The sequence below is a fragment of the Ursus maritimus genome, unplaced genomic scaffold (assembly GCF_017311325.1).
Source record: "Ursus maritimus isolate PB19 unplaced genomic scaffold, ASM1731132v1 scaffold_18, whole genome shotgun sequence".
Classification (NCBI taxonomy): Eukaryota; Metazoa; Chordata; class Mammalia; order Carnivora; family Ursidae; genus Ursus; species Ursus maritimus.
Window position 1 is genome coordinate 8012223 of NW_024424230.1, and position 13941 is coordinate 8026163.

A 13941-nucleotide genomic window follows, 5' to 3' on the forward strand; every position below is an offset into this window, starting at 1 on the left:
TGTGTCTTGTAGATGGCCACCTTCTCCCTGTGTTCTCACATGGCAGGAGAGAGAGAACAAGCTTTCTGGTATCTCTTCTTGAAAGGACATTAATCCTACCATGATGGGCCCACCTTCATGATCTCATTTAAACTGAATTGTCTTCCAAAGGCCCCGAGGCCCCATCTCCAAATACCGTCACACTTGGATGAGAACTTCGCTATATGAATATTGCAGGAGGAGGAGGTGGGCACAATTCAGTCCATGGCAGTGAGGTAAGTGCTGTTCGTTTTTCTCCTTAATGGGTATCCAGTCGTTCTAGCACCATTTATTTCTTTTTCACATTGAATTATTGCAGCATATTAAAAAATAAATAAACTGGCCATATATGTGGTGTCTATTTTGAACTTTTCATTCTTTTCCAGTGATTGTTAGGTCTATCCTTATGTCAATATCACACCATCTTGATTATTGTAGCTTTATAACAAGTATTAAAATCAGGTAGTAGAAATCCATCAAATACATTTTCCCCCCAATTATTTTGGCTTACTCTAGGTCTTCTGCAACTCCAAATACATTTTAGTATCAACTCGTCATTTAATTTAGAAAAGTCATTTCGGATTATTATTGAGATTACAATGGAATACATTGATTTGGAGGATTGTTATCTTATGAATACAGCATCCTCCAATTCACAAACATGGTATAGATCTCCATTTATTTTGGTCTTCTTTAATTACTCTCAGCCATATGTTGTGGTTTTCAATGTACAGGTCTCACACATATTTTGTTAAAACAACCTATATATATTTCATATTTTTAAGACATTATAAGAGATATTAAAAACATTTTCCCTTTCAATTATGCATTGCTTGTAAATAAAATAAAACTGATTTTTTAATATTGACTTTATATGCTGTAACCTCACTAAATTTACTTCTTAGTTCTAGTAGCTTTTTGTTAAGATTCCTTTAGGTTTTTCCCTTAATCTACTTAAGAGTAAGGAAGTTTGATTTTCATTGCTCTACACTCTGATTTTCCCACAGCAATACTATTGGAGTGTAACTCTTTCCAAAGTATTACACATAGTAAATTAGAGAGTTCTTGTATATCTCCTGACTCTTCAATGAAATAGGCACCTAGTAACCCATAAAATTATGCTCCAAGCACCAGTTAGCATAAAGACAGCCATTCAGTATTTTCCCCTTATTTGTACTCCAGTCTTGCTGCACGAGTCCCATTTTCATCTCAAATTCCTGACTCATGACAGGTAACACTGATTTTTAGTCTTAGACATCAAGTTTCTAGTGATCATTTCAGTATTTGAATGCTGGCTTCTCTCAAGCTTTTTGCTTGGCTTATCTCTCCTCACACTGCCAGTGTTTGGCCGAGGATATACCTTCACAGATTATATGATTTCTGAGGAAGAGTACATAATCACAATTTCTTAAATGCCCATTATGTGACAATACTGTGCCCGGTGCTTCTTCATAGTCACAAACTCACTTAATCTCTCCAAATTTATGTAGGAAGTAGAGTTTATAATTCTAATACAAAGAAGAAAACCAGAAGACAGACGGGTCAAATGCCCCATGCTAAGTTATTAACAAGTGACAGAGCTATGACCTAAATCTTGTTCTCTCTGATTCCCAGGGCAGGTAGGAGTGTGTGTGTCAAGATGATTTTTAAATATTGTTATTTATTTTTTTAAGAAGTTATTCTGACAAACAAAAAATGTAGAAAAAAATATCTCCTAAACCAACAAAACTAAACAAATAGCAAAACAAAAATAAAACAGAAAAAACTTGAGGATTATAGGCTTTACCTACTTTGGGATATTTTGTTTTTTTTAATGTACCTTAAGATTATTAAAAATTACCAAGATCATAGAAGACCAATTAATATTGACTGTCAGATAAGCCAAGTTACATATCAGGTAATTTGATATTTTGGTCGAGAATATCAATTTAATCACTGTGGAGAGCCAGTACGTCCCCCTTATAGACTTAGGAGGAACAAGAAATTGGCAAAAACTGTTGCACAGGTACAAATGGAATGAAAATTCTACATAACCACCAGAAAAGAAAAAGAAAAAACCTTACTTGTTATTTAAAATCCTGAGCAGATGCCTTCTGAAATGAGGGAATAGACAGGTAACAATATGGAGGTTCCTCAGAAATTAAAAATGGAAATATCATATGATCCAGTAATGCCACTGCTGGGTATTTACCCAAAGAAAATGAAAACACTAATTCAAAAAGATACATGTACCCCTACATTTAATACATCATTACTTGTAATAACCAAGATGTAGAAGCAACCCAAAGGTCCATTCATAGATGAGTGGAAAAAGATGATGTGGTGTGTATACACACACACACACACACACACACCCCACTGGAATATGACGCAGCCACAAAAAAAGAACGAAATCTTGCCATTTGCGACAACATGGATGGACCTAGAGGGTATTATGCTAAATGAAATAAGTCAGATAGAGAAAGACAAATACCATACGATTTCCCTTATATGTGGAATCTAAAAAAAACAAAACAAATGAACAAACAAAAAACCGAAGCAGATGCATAAATACAGAGAGCAAACTGGTGGTTGCCAGAAGGAAGAGGGTAGGGGAATGGGAGAAATAGGTGAAGGGGATTAACAGGTACATACTTCCAGTTGTAAAATAAAATAAGTGAGTCATGGAGGTGAAAAGTACAGCACAGGGAATATAGTCAATAATATTGTAATAACATTGTATGATCACAAATAGTGACACATTTATCATGGTGAGCACTGAATCATGGACAGAATTGTCAAAACATTATGTTGCAACCCTGAAACTAATATAACATTGTATGTCAACTCTATGTCAATAATGAACATTAAAAAAATATAGACAAATAGGAATACCTAGCAGAAAAATCCAAAGGAGGGAATTCTGGAGGCAATGTTATTACATAATGAACATAAGCCATTACTTTTTCCAAACATACACTAACTTTTATGGCCAGTAAAAAAAAAAAATGTGTATCATAAACCTTAGGCCAGTGAATAAGTTGTAATTCCTTTTTCATAACCACATAATTTTTAAAATAGTGTATATACCTAAAAATATTCATTTTCTTAAGAGAATTTTCATTTCCTAATAGATATCTAGAATTTGATTACTATTATTACTGTCAGGATCTAGGCAGACTGAAAATAGACAGTTGAGTGAACTCATAGCCACTAAGTAAACATAGAATTGGAGGCTCTTAGAGAAATCAGTGTGAGAGAGGGCTTAATATTACCTAGAAAAAAGGGTCCAGACTGGTAAAATTACTTCAGCTCAGCTCAGGTTTTTTCCTTAACGTTTTAAAAGACATATGGCCTTGGCCTAACCTAGATGGATATTATTAGAATCTGACCTTGAATAAGTATATAATAGTTTTGTAAGAATAAAGTTATGAAATTAAAATTGCTGTATCAAGTACAACAAAACTTCATTATAATTGTCTTATAATACATGTTCAGAATGTATAAATCATGTTCCCAGTGTGAAGACTACTACATTAAACATCTCTTATACAGAATCCCCAATTCTAAGTAGGTCTTGTCTTGGACGAATGACAGCAACATCACAAAGGGTCACTGCACAAAGACATTCATTTAGCTGGTTGAAGCTCATGTCTAAACTCATGTCTGTAAATAATGATTATGAAACAAGCATTCGTTTAAGACATTTATGGATTCCAACCATATGCTATGACCAAGAAACCAATGTATTTGATTTGACATATTCTACTTAAAATCTGGGTTATGCATTTCATATACTACAGATTTGCCAACATTTCTTCACTCACTCTGAATTAACATTTACACTTAATTAATGTTATTAACATAAAAATCTGGATAAATGAATTTTGAATTAACATATCTGAAACCTAAAAAGTAATATATAAACAATTTAATATAAAAGTCCTTTCAAATTTTTTTGCTTATAAAGGGACATGTTGAATTCCATGGGAATCCTACTGCACTGAAAGTATTATAGGATACACCCAAAATACAGTATTATAATAATATCATAAAATATATTACATGATTAAAATAATTATGAAATTAGTTTGCAGTCAGTGTAAAAGACTGAACTGTTTTAAATGGGATAATTAACCTGTCATAGATTATCAGCAAAAATCTGAAGAAATTATATATTTGGTGATTTCTACCCTTTCCAAAAACAGCGGTGATCCTGGGCACTAGTGGACAGAACCTGTCCTTCAGGTGTCTATTTGTCACCCACCTCCTGATGTTGGTTGTGGCACTTAGAGCTTACCTTCCTGACTCAAAGGTAAACCACGTTGAGTCCCGTCCATATCTCCTCAGGGAGCTGAGAGGCCACATCACCAGTTTGACTTTGGCGTTGTGGATATCCCAGAGATAGATATTCTCATGAGTGATCTGCATTGTGCATTCACCATAAATATCCAGATTTGGTGTAGGCATAAGATAGACATTGAATCTCTCTGCAAAGAAACAAAGAATGAAGCAAATTAAGTGAAAAGAGGTCTGACTCTTGATGGTAGCACTGTATTATTTATATACCTACCCTACAACCTTTAGAAAGCATTACTATGTCCCTTGGGAACATTGATACACAGTACAAAACACTACCCTTTCCCATTGGATGTATGAGAAAATGAGCTAATTAAAATATTCTTACTCATTAGTTTGTTCACTCACTCATTCTACACTGTGTTGCATATATTCTCTATGAAGAGGATGAAATGGTTAAATTGTACCATGGAAACGTAAGGGTAAAAGCTAAGTGAGGTCTCTGCCAAAATAATGCTTACTGTCTGCTTCTTCACACAACCTTAAATGCATATCATATACCTAACTCCTGCAAGGAATGTCTTATTTAATTTAAGCAGGAATTTACTCCATTTTACTTTTGTGTTATGAAGTATTTAATGCACACTTAGACTGACTCTCATAATACATTGTGTTCACAGTCAAATTCAGCACATAAATGCAGATACTCGTTACTACTTTCGGCAGGACCTCAGATACTGTTTTGGTAAGCAAAATAAAAACACAGTCACTTTCATTCTTGGACATTCTAGAGTTCAAAGTCTGATTGTTAGACAATGATTCCAAATCTTGCTTTATAATTTTTTGTGTATCTCAAAGGCTACTGCAAAATTCTCAGCCCCTGATCCCCATTTAAAAGCATTAGATGCACTTCATAAAACATAAGGTTAGTTCATAATTTCCAGGAAGCAAAGAACTTGGTATGACCTATAAAGTATCCTATAAAATATCCCTAATTCCTAGCACTGTATTCTTGGTTTATAGTAAGTAATTAATAAATATTGGTTAATTATATGAATGATAAATATATCCCATGATGAATATGCACCACAAGAATTGAGGAATTATAAAAAAATAATGTCACGATAACAAAAAGTTTAAGAGTTATTGATAGATACATCTTTGTGAGTTTGAATTTAATTGTGAATCATGCTTGATAGGCAGTGCTGTTGAATTAATGATTTTGAGAGGCATAATGGTACAGCTGTAGTTGGAAAAGAATTAATATGTTTAGGAATGTGCCATCATCCATCATAATGCCACGATCTTAAACACTGAATGCTTGCTGGTACTAAGCTGGAATTGTCTGTATAACAGAAAGAATCTTTTCTGTGGCAGGTACTTTGTGGAGTATTGCTTTGCTGATGCCAAAAAAAAAAAAAAATTCAGATTCTCAATGGGTTAAGTTGAATTTAAGCACGATAGCTTGAAATTTAGTAACCATATGGACAATATTTATATTCAAGTGTCTAGATATTTTTGTCCAAATAATCTAATGATTCAATTTTTTACTTAGATCATTGACCCATAAAACTAATATGTATATGGATTTCACATCCATTTCCTACAGAAAGGAGAACAAGGTATATAGCTGAAAAAATGAAGAAGGATCACTGCCCCATTAATTATCTGCAATAAAAAGTATATATATGTATATATATACACACACACACACTATAAATCTTAAAATTCTTGTGTGCAATGGAGTAAAATCTCAATATTTCCCATTAAAGACATCACTCACATTGCCACCACAATTCCCACTCCAATAGAATTACAAGTAGCCAATCAAAGGGGTCTGATCTCATGTAAGAGTATAAATGAAAGTTGGACCCAACAGAGTGACTCATGCCTATAGATAACACCTGAATAGAAATCTTCTTTTCTTTGGTCAAGACCCTTTTGATGAAGTTCAGTTTTTACATTTGGAAGTAATCATGTCAGTGGCATCTGTTGTGCAGAGGTAAAACATTTGTTATGAAAGTGGAATGTAAAACATTCCTCTAAATTCCTTCCTCTCCATCAGTTAAGAGTCTGAAGATAGCAAGCAAAGAATCATTGTCAAAATGTCAAGAAATAACACTTCTTCTAAGATATTGAAATAAACATCATTAGCCAATTTTAGTGTTGGTGAAGGCTGCACTGACCCTTGAAATTCACACCCATAGTTTGATATTGAAAAAAAAATGCAAAAAAATAACCCTGGCATCAAGGACCCTGTCCACCACATGGATGATAACATGGTAAATTACCTATAACTTATGGGGTATTACAGAGGACCCAAAAGAACCATTGCATTTTCACTGAACTATCTATGTGCTCTAATGTTAGCAGATAAAGCCTAGAAAAAATAAACAGAGAAAGAGTACAATCATCACAACAGACATTGGGGAAACATGGAACTAAAAAACAGAAAAATAATGAATTGGATTTAATAAGATTCACATGAGGTAGGGCTCTCAATGTCAAAATCAGTGAGGTGCATTTACAAACAAACACAAAGAGATTGGATAACCTGCCCTGAGGGAGTCCTTCCACGGGCCTGCTGTGGGCTCTGTAAAGCAGGTGAAATTTATCTTCTTGCTACCTTCTACTTTCCTAGTCTTACCTAGCAATCCACATTAACCTCTTCGTGTTATGGTTTGGAATGCTCCAACCTTCCTTTTGATACTATTTCTTTCATCCTACAAAAGGAATTATTCTATGGAATTTTATTTTCCATTTTTAAGTTTTCAAAAGCCATCTTATCCTAATGGCTAATTTCCAAGGATTTGAGATTCAATTAAAAAGTAGACTAATTTAATCCAGCAGAGGATGAAGGCAGCTCAAGTTATCTAGTAAATTATTCTTCTTTGATTCCATTGTCATCGGAAAAATGTTTCTGCATTTACTGTGAGTAAATTATTTTATGCCCGTAATAATGTAAAATTATGTTGCTTCATTAAAATTTGTTACGGTTTCCACTGGAAAGACCATTTCAATATGTAATAGTTAAAATTGGCTCCCCTGAAATGACTTTTTTAAATGTTTAACTTTGTGAAATACTTGTATGAAGCAGGTGTTTTAATCACCCTCTAATCACGTCACTTTCTTATTTAAAAGCCTACCTTTGGTTTTTACTGCTGAGAGCCTTAGTGTGCATCAAAGTTACCTGGAGGGCTTATTTAAACACAGCTTGCTAGGGAGTCCTCCATCCTTATTTTTTTCTGATCCAGTAGGTCTGGGCTGGGGCAGGACAACTTACATTTCTACTTGTTCCCAGAGGCTGTTGATGCTGCTGCTCTGGGGACCAGACTTTGAGAACTGCTGATTTGCAAGGCTCATTTTAGAGTATTGTCAAGGAATTAGTGGCACTGGAGGAACTATGAGGGATGTTTTTGAAAGTGAAGCAATGTTCTAATAGAACAAACCAGCACATTTAATTCAAAATTGTCCCTTAATCTTTGCTCAAATAAAGTAATCCCATCTCAACTGACTCATGACTGATTTGGCAGGAAAGAGTTCTTATGTGAATTAGAACACAAGAAGTGACAGGCACGGGGCACCTGGGTGGCTCAGTCGGTTAAGCATCTGCCTTTGGCCCAGGTCATGTTCTCAGGGTCCTAGGATGGAGCCCCACATCAGGCTCTCCACTCATTAAGGAGTCTGCTTCTCTCTCTCCCTCTCCCTCTCCCTCTCTCAAGTAAATAGATAAAATCTTAAAAAAAAAAAAAAAAGAAGTGAGAGGCATAGAAAGGAGGTATATGAAAGACAATTTTCAATTCATCAACGTATGTATGTATATTTGAATTATTTTCTTTTAAAGTAATCAACAATAACAATAAGAACGCTGTTAAGGAGCACCGAACAACACACTTCCAAGTACCCAAAAGAATTAGAAAAAAACCTAGCTGTTTAATATATATGCTGCTGAAGCAAGTACAGAAATTAGCTGTTTTAGATAATGATAATAAGGGGCACCTGGGTGGCTCAGTCGGTTAAACATCTGACTTTGGCTTAGGTCATGATCTTGGGGTCCTGGCATCGAGCCCCATAACGAGCCCATGTGGGGTTCCACACTCAGCTGAAAGTCTGTTTGTCCCTCTCCCTCTGTTCCTCCCCTTCCTTTTGCTTGTGCTCTCTCTCTTAAACAAATAAAATCTTAAAAATATTAATGATAATAATATCCTGAAACATGAATAAAAATTCTACTAACATTAGGTATTGTGAAGACTGCTGAATGTGTGAAGAAATAAATTTTTGCAAAGGTTATGTAAAAAATATTAGATTAAGATGTATTCACATATGTGAACTATAGAATTCTAGAGTGAAAAAAAAAATCCCAAACACATTACCTATGAAATTGTATTTTGATAAAATTTAGGTTTGTATAATGGCTGATGTATGAGAAAGCATCATTTTATTTTAAGTGGCTAAAAACAATAGCAAGGTGAAATATTTACAAAACTAATCGTCATGTCCAACAAAGATGTCATGTCCAACTATTATTGAAACTGCAGTTCTATTTACAAGGGCATTTCTACTCTAGGGTTGCATGAGGAGGTCCAAAGGAATCGACCATGCAGAAGGCCTGGGACCAGAGTTAAGGTGGCAACCACAAGAACAGTCTCAAGGGGACTACAAAACAAGGTCTGCAAATTGAATTAGACGAGGTCTGGCAAGAAAGGGTAGCTACACTCAGAAGAAATGGTCTTGGAAAAGGCAGTGAGACCCCAGGTGATGTGTGGAGACTGAATGGGTCATCAGCCCCGAGAAGGACCGAAACCTTTCTTTCTCAGCCAATGAGGTTTTAAACAGATCTGGTTTAGGGCAGGAACAATCCAAATATAGCTCTGAGCTTGAGCCTGACAGGTGAGACAAGTGGAGTATGTAGGGGTGGCAGGAAGCAGAGGATCTGAGATATAGTTTCTAACATGACATGAAACATCATCTCATGAGTAGAAATAAATAAACAGAACACAAAAGCATGATGAGCTCTTTGACCAGTTTCTTAATAATTTCCGCCTTGTAACAGTGCAGATGGAAAAAACTGGTTTTAAGAAAGAGCCATACTAAAAACAAATACATATGCTCCCTTATAATTAGAGTCCTTTTTAAAATACAGGCTTTTGGAATGTATGTATTAAATAATTGTGTGCATCTAGCATATAGTGAACATTCCATGCACTGTGACTACATGAACATAAAATGCATCTTTTGTATCTCAGTTACTTATAATAAATTTGGGAAATGTGGACTGGATGTCAATTCATTTCCTTTTTTTCAAAGAAGGGCTCTGGTACGTTTTAATGGTCAGCTAATTGCTGAACATTCATACTCACTCTACCCACTCCACTTCTCCAGCTACTTCAGAAGTTATGGACTTGAAGGTTGCGTCAAAAAAAGGATGGGAGATGGAACTAAGTATAATGCCTAATTATTTGAAAACCAAGAGGTCCATAGATATTAAAATCCATCAGGTGTTCCACAGGGAGAGGTTATAAATTTTATAGTAGGTTAAAATTTTATAGTAACTTCAGGTAGGTGGGTGTGAGCTCCTATACTTTTTCTTTCTCTTCCTTTTAAAACCCAAGAGTAGCTCAAAAGGAGAAGCCCCATGAAAAAAAAAAAAGCTTTCTTTAGCTCACTGGTGATATACCCCATGTTCTGAATTTCAGTTCCAGGGTCTTCCAGAGAGTGCAGGCTTAAATATTTGTTGAAGTCCATTAATGAAAATGTGTAGGTATTATTAATTTAAATGACTTAAAGAAAATTAATAATTACATATAAGATACACATAAAATAATTGCATATATAAAAAATGGCTTTGTAATGATTAGTAATAGCTATCAATAACTGGTTAATTTATTTATAATTTTGGATTTCACTTAGTTGTTTCTATCAACCAGTGATCCATAAAGTAAAACTCACTGTATATGCAACTTGCTGTTCAAAAGAACTTCATTTATTTACTTATTATTATTATTTTTTTTTACAAAATGACTTTAAATATTTGAGATTTTCTTATGGCAAGAAAATTCAATTGCTTTTTTCCCCTAAGTAGCATGTCATCAGGAAAGTCACTATTTATGGAAAACATTTGTTTAAATTAAATTTGTTACTGCAGCTGGTTCATTAAAAGATCCAAACTTTGTTGTCTCATCAAATGTGGAAATGTATCTTGTCTAGTTGGTGACCTTTATCTTCTTATTTGGCTAGCATGAGCAGCTGTAGCCTGTATCTTGCATCCTGCCCTCAGATTTATCACAGTGGAAAGAGAAAACACTGTATCTCTAAACTCAAGTTGTCCCCCAAATTCTCTTGCACACTGCTGTGGCACCAGGCTGGGCAGGACTCCATGATTCCAAGGCTCCATCAACCTGGGCAGGTTGAGGGGTCAATCGCCCAGTCCGGCAAACAATCCAAATTCTGTGAGTAATTCTCTTGCCTCTCCTCTTTCATCATGCTTGGGAGGGGATGTATCCCTCCTTCCTGCCCTTCTCCTATGAAAGACCTTCAAACACTCCTCTTCAATTAATCATCCAGCCTGATCTTTAGAATTTCTTGGTGCTTTTCACCCATCACCCACTGCTCTGGGGCTGCAGTACATTTTTGAGAGAGCAAGAAAGTCCCATTCTCTGATCTGTATTTAAAAATGATTACATATCAATTCAAAACATGAAATTTTAATATTAATACTAAATTAATAAACAGTTCAGTAGATATTATTTAGTCCCAGGACCAGAACCATTGGTCTAAAATTAAGCATTAATGAATAAATCCACAAGAATCTGGTATTTGAGAAACTGACCATACACTCCTAGAGTATGGAATTATTACTGAGTTTTCATCTGTTTGGATTCTAGGTTCACCCCATTGTTTGATACATTCTGCCTTGTTTTAACAGTTATATGAAGTGCAAGGAATTAAACAGAATCAGATATTACTCAGAAAATAATGAGATGTTTCAAGATCATTCTGAACTTTATATTCTTATCTCTAAATTTCCCTAATATTAGGATATTGCAGTGGTCAGCCTTCAATTTTAGCAGCTTTAGAAACGGAGCCACGCTGAGGAAGCAGGCATTTGCACATTCAGATACATCCTGATATCTGTATAACGCAGTTATACCAGGAGTGAGACAAAGCATGATTTATACTCATCAAAATGTGTGGAAGTCCTCAGGAATTGTGACTTCATTTCTACCACGGTACTGCAATTTGTCAAAATTTATTTTATTATAATGTGGCGATAGCAATAAATTCAGTGCCATCTGTCCATTGGCCACTATGAATTGGAACCCCTGCATTTCTTCGATCAATTGGCAGGACTTAAAAATAAAAAAAAATTAAAAAGCCATATTTTTTAATGCCCCAGGGATTAATTAATTTTCCCTTTTTCTTTCTTTTAACAAAAAAATGACTGTTGACTGAATTTTATCTGCATTGCCAAGTAAATCATGTTCACTCTAGTAAATACAGGAAATCATTTAAAAAAATAAAATAAAATCAACTGCTATTATACCTTACAGAGATCACCTCTGTTAAAATAGCAGTTATCTTAATATGCAAATATATTCACATACAGTGGGGATTATACTAAATACAAAGTATTGAACCATCTATATTGTACTTACTATTGTATAAGAATTTTTAGATGCTGTTAAATATTCCTTGGGGGTATAATTTTTAATGAATCCATAATATTCCACTGTATAGCTATGCCATATTTTATTTAATAATTATCTACTTGATGAATATTAAAGTTAAGCCAATTAGGCTTCAGTAAAATAATCAACTTTTAGCTCAATTTGCTGAATAATTCAGTCATTTCATATTGAGTCATAGGGTTTACTTTATTCTTGTACGTAAGTTTTGGATCACTTTAATATCCTTAATTATTAACTTATGCTGAGCACCAAAATCTGAATCATTAGATTAAATGCCATAAACTCTTTTAAGAATCAGACAGTGCCAAATTGATTTCCAAAGATCCTTACCAATATATATCCCAATTAAAATATCTACTTTATATATTCATTTATATAAATGTCCTTTGCCAGAATTTTTTTTAATTGAGTTTACTGTTACTTGCGTTGACTGTGAGAATTCTATATATTAGAAATTGTTCCTACTGTTTTTATGACAAAGACTTCATCTCAGATTTTTATTAATTTTGTTTATAGTATTTATGTAAGTCCAAAAAGTGGAAAATAGTTTTCTTTAATTTTTCTAATAAGTCCTATGTTCTTGAGAGAAACTAAATATTCTCCTACACTTTCATAGCAGTTTTAACCTTTTATTTTTTATATTAACTGGTATACTGAACTATACTGAAACATAATGAAATGTTTGCATGTTACTTATAATGTTCTTTTAGTTTTGACAAAGGCACATTAAGATACACAACTTTTCTGCTCCCCAGAAAGTTCCCTTATGCCATTCTCCAGCTGCCCATGCCCCAGAAGCAACCACTGATCTGATTTCTAACATTGTCTCTTATTTTTGCCTGTTCCAGTAGGTTCTTGTGAGCTAGGAACATCTAGCTTCACCACATCACTAATTTTTTCCCATTTCGTGGCTTTCCATTTTTATTTTTTATTTCCTTTTTAATTTTTTGATAGTGCTTTTTGGATGAGCAAAGTTTTAAATTCTGAGTAAGTCCAAATTATTTCTTTCTATAGTTTGCTTACAGTGCTTTATAAAAGAAATGCTGGCCTATTTCAAAGTCATATCCATCTTAAATTGGTATTTGAGTAGTGTGAGGTAGGGGTTGAGGTTCATTGTTTCCCCTATAGATATCCAGTCACTTTGAAACTATTTATTAAAGACATTTTCCTTTTGTCATTGAAATTACCAATAAGCCTGTGAAAGAGGACTTTGGTGTCCTCGTCAAAAAATTACTAATCCACATATGCATGGATCATATTCTTTCTGTTTTGTTCCATAGACTATTGTCTATTGTCTGTCTTGATTGCTGTCAGTTATAATAAATCCTGAAATTAGAAAGGGTACCCAATCCAACTTGGTTCTGTCTTTTCAAGATAGTTTGTCTAGTCTTAGGCCTTTTCATTCCAAATGCATTCTGAAATCATCTCATCAAGTTCTAGAAAAAAGCATCTGACTTCTAGGATTTTTTTGGGGATGTGTCAAATCTATGGGTTAATTTAAGGAGAACTGACATCTTAGCAAAATTGACTATTGCAATCATAAACACAGTTTATCATTCCATTTATTTATGTATCTTTAATCTCTCTCAACAATATTTAATTTTAAGTGTAGGTGTCTGTTTATATACTTTGCCAGTTTTATCCCTGAGTATGTGATGGTTTTTGATGGTACTGTGGTATTTTGTATTTAATTTTGTAATTGCTCATTCATAATATATATGGGAATGTGGGTAAGTGTGTGTGTGTGTATATATATAATCTATATATAATCTATACAGTGTTTATACACACACCCCCATACATACAAATTTTTGCATATTAAATTTTTATCCTGAAACATCACTGAATTCACTTAGTTACAGTTGTTCTCTCACAGATTCCTTAGGAGTTTCCAGGTACATTATCTTAGCTTCTTATTCTTTACCAATTTTTATGATTTTACTTTATTTTCTCGTCA

The 13941-nt window shown here is 34.2% G+C and overlaps 1 protein-coding gene across 1 annotated transcript in view; it reads right to left on the bottom strand.

The window, feature by feature from the left end:
- Nucleotides 1-13941, bottom strand: part of DOK6 (docking protein 6) — a 187529-nt gene that overhangs the window by 69284 nt on the left and 104304 nt on the right. The window contains exon 5 of the mRNA XM_040632353.1: nt 4298-4487. Within this exon, the coding sequence (XP_040488287.1) occupies nt 4298-4487 (190 nt within the window). The remainder of the gene's footprint in view (nt 1-4297; nt 4488-13941) is intronic.